The sequence below is a fragment of the Camelus ferus genome, chromosome 2 (assembly GCF_009834535.1).
Source record: "Camelus ferus isolate YT-003-E chromosome 2, BCGSAC_Cfer_1.0, whole genome shotgun sequence".
Lineage (NCBI taxonomy): Eukaryota > Metazoa > Chordata > Mammalia > Artiodactyla > Camelidae > Camelus > Camelus ferus.
Window position 1 is genome coordinate 49,122,985 of NC_045697.1, and position 12,579 is coordinate 49,135,563.

The following is a 12,579-nucleotide window of genomic DNA, read 5'->3' on the forward strand; positions in this document are numbered from 1 at the left end:
CATGAGGACTGGGGACCACCCGGGCACTGTGGCCCTGAGGCATGGAAGAGTTAAATACTTTCAGACCCCACCCAGGCCTGGTACTCTAGGCCTGCTGCTAGAAGACCTTTGGTAGCTACAGATCAGTAGAGCTGGGAATGGGCAGCCACTGTCACTGTCAAAGTCCCAGGCTCTGTCCTGCCCTCACAATCTGTTCTGGTTATCTAAAACTGAGTAACACGCCAACACGTAGTGGCTTAAGACAACAACAGTCCTTTATTTTGCATTTCAGACAGGGCAAGGGAGGGACCACTCTGCTCCATGTGTCTGGGCCCCATGACTCCAATGGCTGGGACAGCACAGGGCTGGCAGGGCATCTCCCGTGGTCTCTCCTTTGTTCTCTCCAGCATAGGGCCTCAGGGTATCTGGGCATAGTGGTGGCTCAGGGTTCCAAGAGCAGTAATTTCCAGAGACCCAGGCAGAAGCTGCAAGATGTTTATGATCTATCTACAGAAGTTCCAGGATATGGTGATTTAGTGATTTCTAAATCCAGCCCAAGTTCGAGGGAAATGGTATAGATCCCACCTCTCAATAGAAGGAGTGTCAAAGAATTTGCCACCAGTTTTAATGCACCCCAACATCTCACCAAATCCTCAGCAGGATCTCCCAGCTGAACTCCCTGTTCCCAGATTTTCAGTGATGGCGGCCAGGAGGCAGTAATGCAAAGAGTAGAAACAGTGAGGGCTTTGGAAGCCACCAGGCCAGCATTCTGGTCCAGGCAGGATCCACCACTCAGCAACTGTTTGAGCGTGTTAGGTTACTTATTACTTCTCAGAGCCATGGTTTCCTTGTGTGTAAAATGGGAATTGTACTACCATAGTGGCCAAGAAAATGTACTTCTCTGATCTTCCAGTGCAGAGCCTAACTGACCAACAGCCCTCAGCTGCTGAACCCTAAAATCTAGCCTCAGATTCTCATCCACAGCTTGGTATGGAGGTCAGTTTCCTGGGGCTGTTTCCAGTCCGTGCCTAAGTACAAGAAGCCTATTTCTGAGGGATGCTGGACTCCTGGGACACGCCAGTTACACTTGAGGGCCCCTCGTGGCCTTGCTGAACTGTCTTAGAGCTACACTGTCCTATAAGATGCTTCCTTCCACTCAACCTTTCTTGCCTCTCTCCTTCACAAAAGTCACACCTGTATCCCAGGTGCAGCTCCCTGTCCGCGTTCCCTTATAAGTCTCTTACATGGTGCTCCTGTCTGGCACTGCTGTGGGGGGACTGAGATGAACAGCCATCTCCTCACAAGGCTGCTGTGGGTATGAAATAGGTGTGTATAAGCACCTAGCCAAGGCCTGGTATACAGTTGACGTTCATTCAGCATTTATTGAGCTCCTGCTGAGTGCAGACTTTGGCCTGGCTGCCTGGCACATACTGGTGCGCAAAGCAGGTTCCTTAACTGCTTGAAGCCTCTTGCCCACTGAGGCAGAATAAAGTCCCAACTCTCCTACGGGACACAAGAGCTCTTTAAGGTCTGATTCCAAGGGTCCTCCACACCTCCCACCCCACACTGTACACAGCTGAGCCTAGAGTAAAAAGGTACTTACTTCTTTTTCCCTACAATTTTGCTCTTTCTCCCACAATGTCTTAACACAGCTCTTTCTTCTCGCTTGTACACATCCTTCACGTGACAAACCCTTACACATCCTCCAAGACCCAGTTCAACTGTGGGGTCCTCGGTCCCCCGGGCAGAGGTGCTTGCACAGATCTGAGCACGCATTTCGTAAACGCACTGGTTACACGGTGCCTTAATCGCTCTAACAGTGTCCCCGCGAACATGAGCTCATCTAGAGCCGGGGCAATGTCGCATCCATCCTGAATCCCCCGCGCTTGGCACTCGGTAGGCCTGCAGCTCGTATCTGAGGAGGGGGTGGAACAAGCCGAGGAAGCCGGGCGATTTTCCAGGGTGACCGCGGGGCCCGCGGCGAGGGGGCGGAGGCGTGGCCGGGGTCAGGGAGCCGCGGGCGCTGGGGGCCGCCCGGCCTGGCCGCGGGTCGCGCGGGCCGAATCGCGGCGGCCGACGCTGGGCACATGACTGCGGGCTCAGCCTCCGCCCCGCCCGCTTCCCCGCGCAGTTGCGGCCTGTCGTCTCCCGGGGCTGCGGCGAGCCCGGCCGGCCAGCATCCCCGCCCTGCGCGCTCCCTCTCCCTCGCGAGCTGCGTCAGGCGCCGCGGCTGCCCCGGCCCGGGAAAGCGAAACCAAAGCGGGCCCTTCCACTCCCCGCCTGCCGGCCGGGTGCAGGGCGGCTGCGCTCGCCCAGCCGCGGAGCCGGGAGCCTCGCGCACCGGCCGGGCCGCGGGCGTCCGACGGTCCCCGGTCTACCGGCCGCTACTGCGGCGGCCGCTCCTCCCTCCTTCCTTCCCGTCCCGTGGCCGGCCAGGCCCGTGAGCCGCGCGCAGAATGGGCAGGTGCTGCTTCTACGCGGTGGGGACGCTGTCCCTGCTCCTGCTGGTGACCAGCGTCACGCTGCTGGTGGCCAGAGTCTTCCAGAAGGCCGTGGACCAGACGATCGAGAAGGTGAGGCGTGGCGGGCTGTGTGTGTTTGTGTGTGTGCACGCGCGCTCGCGGGTTGTTGGGGAGACACTTACAACCCCCTCGCCCCCCGCCAACCCCGACTGCTGAACCTTGTGCAGGGAGGATCTGGACCCTGGCGAACCCTCCGGACTACAGCCTTCCTTTCTTCCTTGTCTTCTTGGGGTTGGTTGGTAAGGGTTAAAGAAGAATGGAGAGGAATGAGAATGACTGTGTACCCTTTATAGTAATAGAAGAGACTACAGATCTAGATATTTTTAAGGCTTTCACTTATATTCTGTCATACTCCCTCTGCATCCCCGCTACGTCCCCGTCTCTGTTGGACTCAAACTCATTTCCCTTCCACTTCGTGAGGAAACAAAACTAAATGAAAGACATCACAGCCGCAGGTTGTTAGCTGCTTGCTGAGGCCTTTGAAGTGGTGTGTGGTCAATCGTGTTCTTGCCTTCTGGGCTGAGCAGCGCGCAGTCGGTAGCTAGGGCCAGGCCTCTGGGCTGGGTGACATTTCAGGCCATCAGAGTCTGTGCTTACTGGCTGACTTAGCTTGGTATCTTGCACCAATAGTCTGCATTGCTTTGTCTCACAGTGGATTCTTGCTCTTCTCAAAAAGCCATAAATTCCAGGCAAAGATGCATTTAGATTCTTAAAATAATCTGAGCCTGTGTCTTCCCCCTAGGTAAGAGAGCTGGAGAACTGGTCATTTCAAAAGACTTCTCTATCCTATGACTGCAGTGATGGTCATTTCTTCTGCCCTTTCACCCACATCCAGCAATCTGTATGGAAGGGGGAACAAGGGAGAGTTACTGAGATCACTTTTTCCTTAAAAAAAGATGATTGGAGCAGCCTGTCTTGTTAGCACCCACAATCCCATGCTAACAAGAAAGCCATGGTTTACAGTTGCTATGGGCCAGATAAAAACACCCAGGCCTGGTCCAGTTTGATCACTGCACTTCCAGTTAGCAAAGTTGTCTCGCTCCAGGTGGCAACAGACATACACCTTTTAAAAGAGATTTTTAAAAGCCATCAATGACTTGAAATCTGACAGTTAAAGGCAGCTTTTTAAAAAAAATGTCATGGCAAAGTATAGTTGAATTTTTTAAAAGTTCACGTTGCCAAGAGGAGACGAGGCCCCAGTCTAAGCTTCTCAGAGGCCATGTTTTCCCTGAACACCCATATTCAAGGGGGAAAAAAAAAACTAAACTGAATCTCTCCACTCCCATACACCTGCACATCCATGGCAAGATTGTTTAAGGATGTAGCCTCTTACTTGAGTGACTAGACTTAAGCAATCCAGTTATAGACAATTGGATTTTCTTGTGTGGCTTTGAAAGGCTGTTTCAGGAGAGCCCTGTGAGATGAGTGATCTCCCCAGTGCCTCAGATATTACCAGCCTTCAGATGCTCTGTGGGTCTACATTTCATGAGGGGCAGGGCAGGGGGGCAGGGACAGTGGTTGTAAGGCAGCTTGGGGCTTGAGTTTTGTTGACATTTGATGATTGGCTTTTCAAGATGGTTTTTTCCATGACGAATGGACTCTGATCCCTAATACATTATAGTACAGGGGAAGTAGACTTTCAGAATTGCCTAACCACAATAAGGAATAATGTGGTGTGTGAAACTTACAGGGCTAGTTTCAGTGAACAGGTGTGGGAATATTGTGAGTCAACCAGAAGTCATACATTACTATCATTACCGTTCTGCTCTCTCACCTGTAGGATAGTGGGAAAGAGTAAGGACCGCATGTCAACCCGTGGGCATGAATCCTGGCTCCACCATGTGCTAGCCAGGTAACCGTAGGCTAGTGCTTAACCTTTCTTAATTCTAGATTTCCCCATCTGCAAATGCGGATAATAACAACCCATGTAAATAAAGGGATTATAAGAGTAGAGAAAATGGACTTACTTTTCATGGGATAGAGTTAGTGCTTTGTAAATGATAACAGTTTTATTTCTGTTAGAGGCCACATAAGCAAAGAAAAAATACACGAGATTTGAAGTCAGACACCCTATGTTCAAATCCTAGCCCTGACATTTCCAAGCTTTTTGACTTTGGCCAAGTTACTTAACTGCTCTGAGCCTCAGTTTCATTACTCGGAGAAACGAGGATGTGAGCTATCTTTGTCTCAGTGGTGCCTTTATCGCAAAGCTTACAAAGCTTAAGCTTTGGGTCCCTCACTTGGACAGGCCCTTCCAAGGCCCTCTACCTACCTGTATCCAAAAGTTTCTTTTTCTTAGGAAGGGCCTTGGCACATTGTATAAGCTTCACACATACCCAGGATCTGCCTGTGTGTGTGCTGAGACTGAGTAAGGTGGTCTCTGTAAAGCACTGAGCACAGTCAGGCACAGTATAGGAGGGCAGTTATCGCCGCCATCATTATTTGCATTAGTCTTGTTATGGAAAATTTCATTCAAAACTTTAACACACTTGTAATATACTCCACCCTGATACTCCCAGTTCTTAATTTTTTTGCTTGAAGATTGTCCATGTCCTGGCTTGTCTACATTGAAAAGAGAAGAGAGAAGAGGGATGAAATTCAACTGAGTAGGTTGGGCTACAAGTGAGATGCTAAGTGACATAATTCCTACTAGAAGAATCTGTCTTGTAATAATTGTCCCTGAGCCCTGCAGTGACTAGCAGTGATTCAAGGGAGATTTTAATTTTGACTGTTGGATAGAGTAGGGGGAACTGAGACAATGTGGTTCCATTCTTGGCTTGTTATGGTTATGCCTTGCATTGAGAAAGCCCTGTAATTATTTCTCTGTACTGTTCTCAGTTGCAGAAGAGGCAGAGTGATGTCTCTGTTCTTGTCTGCCCACACTCCAGTCCTGGGGGACACGCTGAGCATTAACCATGCCTTTTCTGTGGAACCATTTTGACCTCCCTGAAGACAGAGCTTTGCAGAGACCCAGCAACCTCTTTTCCTCCCTAGAGCCTGGAAGGGTGGGATTTTATACTTCATTTCTTTTGGTAACCCCACTAATTGTCCTGGCACCTAGTGTAGTACCTGGTACATGGTAGGTAGCTAAATGCCTACTGCCTCACCTTTGATCGTTTTAGTTGAATGAACAGTGTCCTGAGAGTCAGCAGAACTTGGTTGAAATTTCTTTTTCTGTCATTGACAGATTCTTGGATTAAGTTAGACAAGACAAGTTGCAAAATTAAAACCTCAAAACCTCAGGTTCCTCACTTTGAAAATGAGGGTAATGAGAACACCTACCTTAGGGTTGCTGCAAGAATGACGTAAAATGATGGACGTAAAGCATCTAGCACAATCCCTCCCAAGTGCCTAAATTCGTTACTATTATTTGTATAGGCAACATATTTGTAGAGCCAACAATCAACATTGGTTATTGCTTCTAGATATTCTTTTCTCATCTAGGAACTGAAGCATGTATAGTAAATCAAGTTCCTTGTAACTCCAAATTTTGGAGATTCTGTGACACAGGCTTGTGATCTTTGCTTGAGAAAAACTCTGCAGCTCAGAGTATTACGTTTCCCTTTAGACTTGCAGACAGTTTGAACATTTCTCAGAAATGGGGACACAGAACTGGCCAAAGTCAGAGCTGGCTAATAAGAGATGGGCTGGCAAGGGAAACAGTGAGAGGGCAAGGGGCTGTTCACACTTTGCTTCCTATTCACAGACCAAGGAAGGACCCTAGCGTTAGGTCTCAGGGATGAGATGAACAGTCAGATTCACTTACCCTTTGCCTGAACCTGAGGCTCTGGGCAAGTACCAACCGGCCTCTTTGGGGAGCCAGAGCAATTTTGGAGCTGCTCTAATGCTACCAGAAATATATTTAACAAAATAACATTGATTGGTGAATATGTGTGGTCTTCTTTCTTAAAGTCAAATGAGTAAAATAGCTTCATTGTTGTTTATGTGAAGACAAGCAACTACATATAATCTTAAAGGACTCCTTCTTGTCTATCTGCCTCATCTTCTGAGTTGCCTTTTTTCAGAATTATGAAGATGTAATCTTAGATTAAGAAAAAACCATAAGCATAACTTAATTTGTTATTTTATAGTCAAGGAAACAGACTTTGTCACTTTTAAAATGAATGTGGTAGGTATAGAATTATCATTATAGCTACGTGACACTGGAAACGTAGATAAGTGACTTATCAAAGACCAAGTGGAGAGGTTAGGCGGGCAAGCTTCTAATTCACTTTTCCTGTCCTGAGGATGACCAAATGTCCCATTGCCTGAAGTGTCCTAGTTTATTTACACCTGTTTTCCTGGAATAATTGCTAGCACCTTCTTTCCTTTCAAAAGATTCCTGGTGACAATAAACTCTACCCTCACACACCACATTGTCTTCTACTTCTTGGCACTAAAGAGGAGCAGTGCTCTCTGAGGAAATGAGGAGAATACTCAAGTTAGCTCAAGAAAGGGAAGTTTTTTTACCTTTTTGTGAAGCTAGAAGAGGAAGCTTGTAGAAATCAAAGGGTGAGGAGCACAGCACAGTGTGGCCTCCCACAAGAACAGTAGAAACTGGAAAGTCAGCAGGAGCCAGGCACACTCTGTGTCTCCCACTCCTTCCTCTGCTTTCCCCTCCAGCCAGTGTTTCCACGGGCCCCAGCTGTTTACTCATCTGGGGCTTCCCCAGCCCCAACCGCCAGTCAGCCCTCAGCTGCTGAGCCTCCTATGAATAGGCTTCATCCCTCAGTTTCTCCTTTCCAGATTCGTGGCAGAGTAATGAGATTGGCTCAGTACAAGCAGAAATCACAGATGGATAAACAGAGGCTGTATCCTTGCAGGAAGATTCTTCAGCTCCTAAGCCATATTTCCAGCTCCTCCCTGGCTTTTAGAAATGTGATCTGGTGATATCAAAATCACATTATGTACCATTTGCAGCAACATGGATGGTCCTAGAGATGATCATATTAGGTGAAGTAAGTCAGACAGAGAAGGACAAATACCATATGATATCACTCATTTGTGGAATCTTAAAAAATGATACAAATGAACTTATTTGCAAACCAGAAGTAGGCTCACAGACATGGAAAACACACTATGGTTACCAAAGGAAAAAGGGGTGAGAGGAGGGATAAATTAGGGGGTTGGGATTAACATATATGCACTATTATGTATAAAATAGATAAACAACAAGAACCTACTATATAGCATAGGGAACTATATTCAGTACCTTGTATTAACCTATAATGGAAACGAACCTGAAAAAGAATGTATATATGTATATAATTGAATATCTTTGTGTACCTGAAACTAACACAACATTGTAAATCAACTATACTTCAGTTTAAAAAATTGTATTGTGTTTCTTCCAACATCTCACTAATTCATGGGGCCTGTGAGTGCATTCATTATTAATGGTTAAGACAATGGAGTAGAACAGTAGTTCTCAGTGTAGTCCCTAGACTCTAGGAACCATAGCAGAATCACTTATGGAGATTTAAAAAACACAGATCCCACCAGCCCTGCAGAATCAGACTCCTTAGGAATGGCACCCAGGTTAGGGAGCTAACCATGAAGTTCATGACTGGTTTGGATGGTGATTATGTTAGCCTATGTTTTCACTCCTTAAGATGGCAGTTTTTTTTTTTTTTTGAAGCCTTTGTATTTTATTCTTTTTTTGTTTATTTATCTGATAAAAAGCACATGCCATTATAAAAAGGCAGATCGAACAAAAATTAATAAAACAGAGATAACTACTGTTATACATATTGTTCATTATTCTGTATGTTTTACTTATGCATATATAGTGGCATATACTTTACAGAAATGGAGTTCTATTCTTACACTTTATTTTTTATTTCAGCTGGTATAATTGACATATAAAAGAGATGGTCATTCTGATTGGGGCTATTACTACTAGTAGTTACTATTATTCTGCAAGTTTAAAGGAAAGATTTTTTTTTTTTGTAGAGAGGGGAATTTTCTTGCTTGTTAGAATTGTTTTTGCTTCCTTGCTTAATAATGTGCAAGATTGCATTGTCAGGCCAAAGCAAAGCGGCCATCTGTTCTGCCAGACACTTGCTTGTTTCCCAGGGAGGAATCAGCAGGTGGGATTATAAGATCATTAATGAAAACATAGGATGTTGGCCAAGTGACTAGGCATTTATGGCCTACATCCTCAAGATATATCCTATATACACATGATGCTCTAAATGAAGGGACCGTTTTTATCAAAGCTGGTAACTAGTCAAAAGCAACCAAGGAGGATAAATCTGCTTTCAGTGTCTGCTCTCTGTGTCTAAGAGCATGTTTAGGTATATACTTTGTCAGTCATCCATTTATTTAGCAGATATTTACTGAGCAGGGACCATTTGTGAGGCAGAGTGCTAAGAGCTATGGATACAGCAGTAAACCAGACAGTCCCTACCCTTATGGAATTTATAATCTAATTCAAAACTTTTGGGGCTCAGGCCCCTTTATTCTCTTAACAATTATTGAAAACCCCAAAGAACTTATGTTTCTGTAGGTTTATCTGTTGATATTTATAGTATTAGAAATTAAAACCGATACATTTTTAAAACACAAGCATACACAAGCACATATTCCATTAGCTGTCAGAGCGGTGACGCCATTACAAGCTGTGTAGCCTCTGGAAAACTCCACCACACGCTCATGAGAGAATGAGAGTGATAAAGGCAGATGATGCATCATTATGGAAATAGTTTTTACCTTGAGGACTCCCTAAAAGGGTCTTTCCTGGGGACCCCCAAAGGTCCTCAGATCACACTTTTGAGACCTACTGATCTGGTGTATATTTCATTAATTACATCGATTTTTAGAATAAATTTTAAAGTTGCACAATATCCCTGTTTTGTTTCTGTAAGGCCAGTTTGGAAACTATATTATTAATGTTTTCAAACCATCAGGATTTTGTTTAGTTTGCTATACATTTTATATATGTCTTTTTAGTTTCCCCACGAGTCCAGCATGAAAGACAGTAGTTTGGGCCATCAGTGATGCAGTTTCAGTGAACCTGTCTTTTCCTGCGTTTTGACCAAGCTAGACTAGAACGTTAGCATCTCTGTAACTGAATGACTCAATAATTCCCCTCTAGCCTCAGCCCTGCCAGGGGTTTTCAATCCACATGATGTAATTTAGTATTTAAAGCTAGCCTGAAAGCTCTCTTTGAAGGTAGGGGTTCTGCCATAGGTAGCGTTATAGCACCTTCCCATTCTGCTGAATGGCTGTCATACAGAATAGATGGCCGTTAGCATCGCTTGGATGAATGGAAGGGTGAAACATTCATCTCTGGGATGATTTTGTTTGTGTGTCGTTACTCAGCTTCACATTTTTGTTCCACTGTGTAGGTCAGTGGTCATGTCTGATGCCTTTCCAGTCTGGACACTTCACCTGATAATCCACTTTCCGGCTTCCCTTGAAACACGTGGCTGCTTTGCAGTGCTGGTCCCACCACAGTCCTGTGTGGCAGCAGCCTGGGCAGAGTAGAGGCCACTCTGCAGACGGGACCTCCCCCCTGCTCCCACCACCGCCACACTCCTCTTGTCTCCTGACTCCAAGGCCCAGTGAAGGTGCCCTTCATCATGGTGCCTGCTCTGCTGTCTTAACAGAGTAGAGAAATACTGTTTCTGATGCTCTTTACCAAGAGAAGGAAAATGAAAGATAGCCTGATGAAGGGGTCATGTGTTTAAAATAATGGGAGACGGCACATTTCTGTGTAGAAGTGACCGTTATTACTAGGGTTTGGCCTGCAAACATGTACAAAACTGCACCTGCTTCGTCACTGACCTTCGCCACCTGGCCCCTTCGGCATCCGAGTTTTACACTAAATAAGGCAGGATGCTATCATTATAGGAATGTAATCATTACTCTTGCAAGTGCCATTTTAAAAGGATGTGGCTTTTAATAATATACATCTGATAATGCACAGTAATGGAAGGCAGAGGAGACGTAGATATAAATAGGTGATGAAAACATCACTTATTTCATCTGTGAGATATAATCACAACCAAACAGGTTGTTAAAATATGAATCCTGGCTCCACAAGGTACACACAGGACCAGGCATTGTTGTCATGGCCACGCTTCTTATTTATCCACATCCTAAAAATCCTTTTTCTCATCCACTCCTTGACCACTTCCCCAGCCCCCTCCAACCTCCACATATATGTCCCCAATTTTCACCGGATCATTTTGATAAAGCTTCCATCTGGCTGCTGCTTTTTCTCCCTTTAGGCTGGTAATTCTCAACCATGGTTTCACATTTGCAGTTACCTGGAAACATTTAAAAAATAACTCTTGCGGGTGTTCCATGGCAGGAGCTTTTTTTGGGATAGCTGTTCCACCCTCTTGTCCTCTATGTAATTTATAGATAGAGTAGCAGCTTACACATCAGCTAACATTTGAGCCTCAACTGTCAGATCTCATTAGCTGAAATTATTACAGTTGCCATTAGAGCAAAATGAGTTCAACAACTGTGACTTTTTTTTTTTTTTAAAGGCCAGTGCATTTGTTCCAGAGTTAAAATAAGGTCAGAGAATAAGGGTAGGATGTTAATGGCAGCTTATTTCTTTTACCTCCACAGAGAATTTTAAAAGGTAAGTAGTGCAAATTACTTACGTTACTACAAGAGTCAGCGTTGGGTTTGGTTAATTACAGGGAGACTTTTTTTAAATGATACAGCCAAACTGGCGTTTTGATATTTGGTGAATTTTATTAATCTGGAGCCCACCGAGAATTATCTACATGCTTTTAGATCAGGTTCTCAAAGTTGGTCTGCATTATCTCTGGGTAAATTTAAACTGTGTAGATGACAACATGGATGCTGAATTTGTGTTTAATTATTAAGTAGCACTTTGTTGAACTAAAAAAACAACCAGCAGTGCTCTTGAGGCCTGGAAGTTTCCTTAAAAGTATGACTTACTCCCATCAAAGCCTTACGCAACTCCCTGAGTGCTTATTTTTATCATTTGGACGTGGCTTAGGCCAGGACAGCTGGTTCAGCAGCCCTCCTCGTGCTGCCTTCCTGGAAGATCTCTGCCAGGCTGGCTTGGAGGGGTTGTGTCTTGCAGCTATACCAAGTCGTGTCAGCCCCCAGCAGACGCAGATAATCCAGCCCATACCTGCGGAAAGGTGGGCTGTTGGTGTTGCTGGTGCATAAAGGGCCTGCCGGGGAATGACACATGATGGCAGGTGACAGCTGCATCAGATCACTGCAGGGCTTACCACACATGTCAAGGGCCTCACACTTTATCCTGCAAGCAGTGAGGAGTGTCTGCCCTGATAGGCACTGTTAATAGAACTCTCTAGAAGCTGAGGTGGATCATGACTTTGAAAGGAGCATGGCTGGAGAGAAGGAGGCCAGTTAGGAAACTATCTATCACCTAGTTACCTGTTAGGAGCTTGCCTAACACTGAACAGTATTGCCACAGTCCATGCTGGTGATGAAATGGGCACAGGAACAGAAGCAGCGAAGAGGAGGTAAAAGCATTAAGACTGAGTGACTGGTTAGGGGAGAAACTCATGAGTCCCTTTTTTGGTCACACTGATGTTGAGCAGCCTGGGAGGTTTCTAGATGGGGACTACAGGATGGGTCCATGCAGCTGGAATGATCCTAGTAACTGCAGGCAAAGCCTTCTTTGGGCCGTGCATGTAAGTGTCCACGGTCACATGCATGCTGATTGTGTGTCCTTGGTTACATGTCTTCTTGGGAACAGGGTCTATGCTTGTCAGGCATAGAGAAAGCTCCCACTATATACATATTGGCTAATTAACTGAAAAGTAAGTTTTTCGGTCCAAAGATGATTTGACTGTTGACAGTGCAGATTAACCACATAACTTGATCATCTTTCCAAGATTTCTTTTGATGGTACTGCCCCATTATGCCTGGAAAAACTCATAATATTCTGCTTGGCTAACATTAATAAACAATATCCAAAGTCTCATTGTAAAACCGACTTAGGACCTTACGTGATTTTTAATTTAGTGTAAGTGGAAAACTTGCTGGTTGCAGGGCTGTCTGGTGACCCTCACCACCACAGCAGACACCTCAGTGAGGAGGATCAGTTGTTCCCAAGCCA

General features: G+C 45.4%; 1 protein-coding gene across 1 annotated transcript in view; it reads left to right on the top strand.

Annotated features, from left to right (window-relative positions):
* Positions 1 to 2,101: 2,101 nt before the first annotated feature.
* SCARB2 (scavenger receptor class B member 2) overlaps positions 2,102 to 12,579 on the top strand; it is a 67,245-nt gene continuing 56,767 nt past the window's right edge. The window contains exon 1 of the mRNA XM_006195592.3: positions 2,102 to 2,552. Within this exon, the coding sequence (XP_006195654.2) occupies positions 2,436 to 2,552 (117 nt within the window). The 5' untranslated portion in view covers positions 2,102 to 2,435. The remainder of the gene's footprint in view (positions 2,553 to 12,579) is intronic.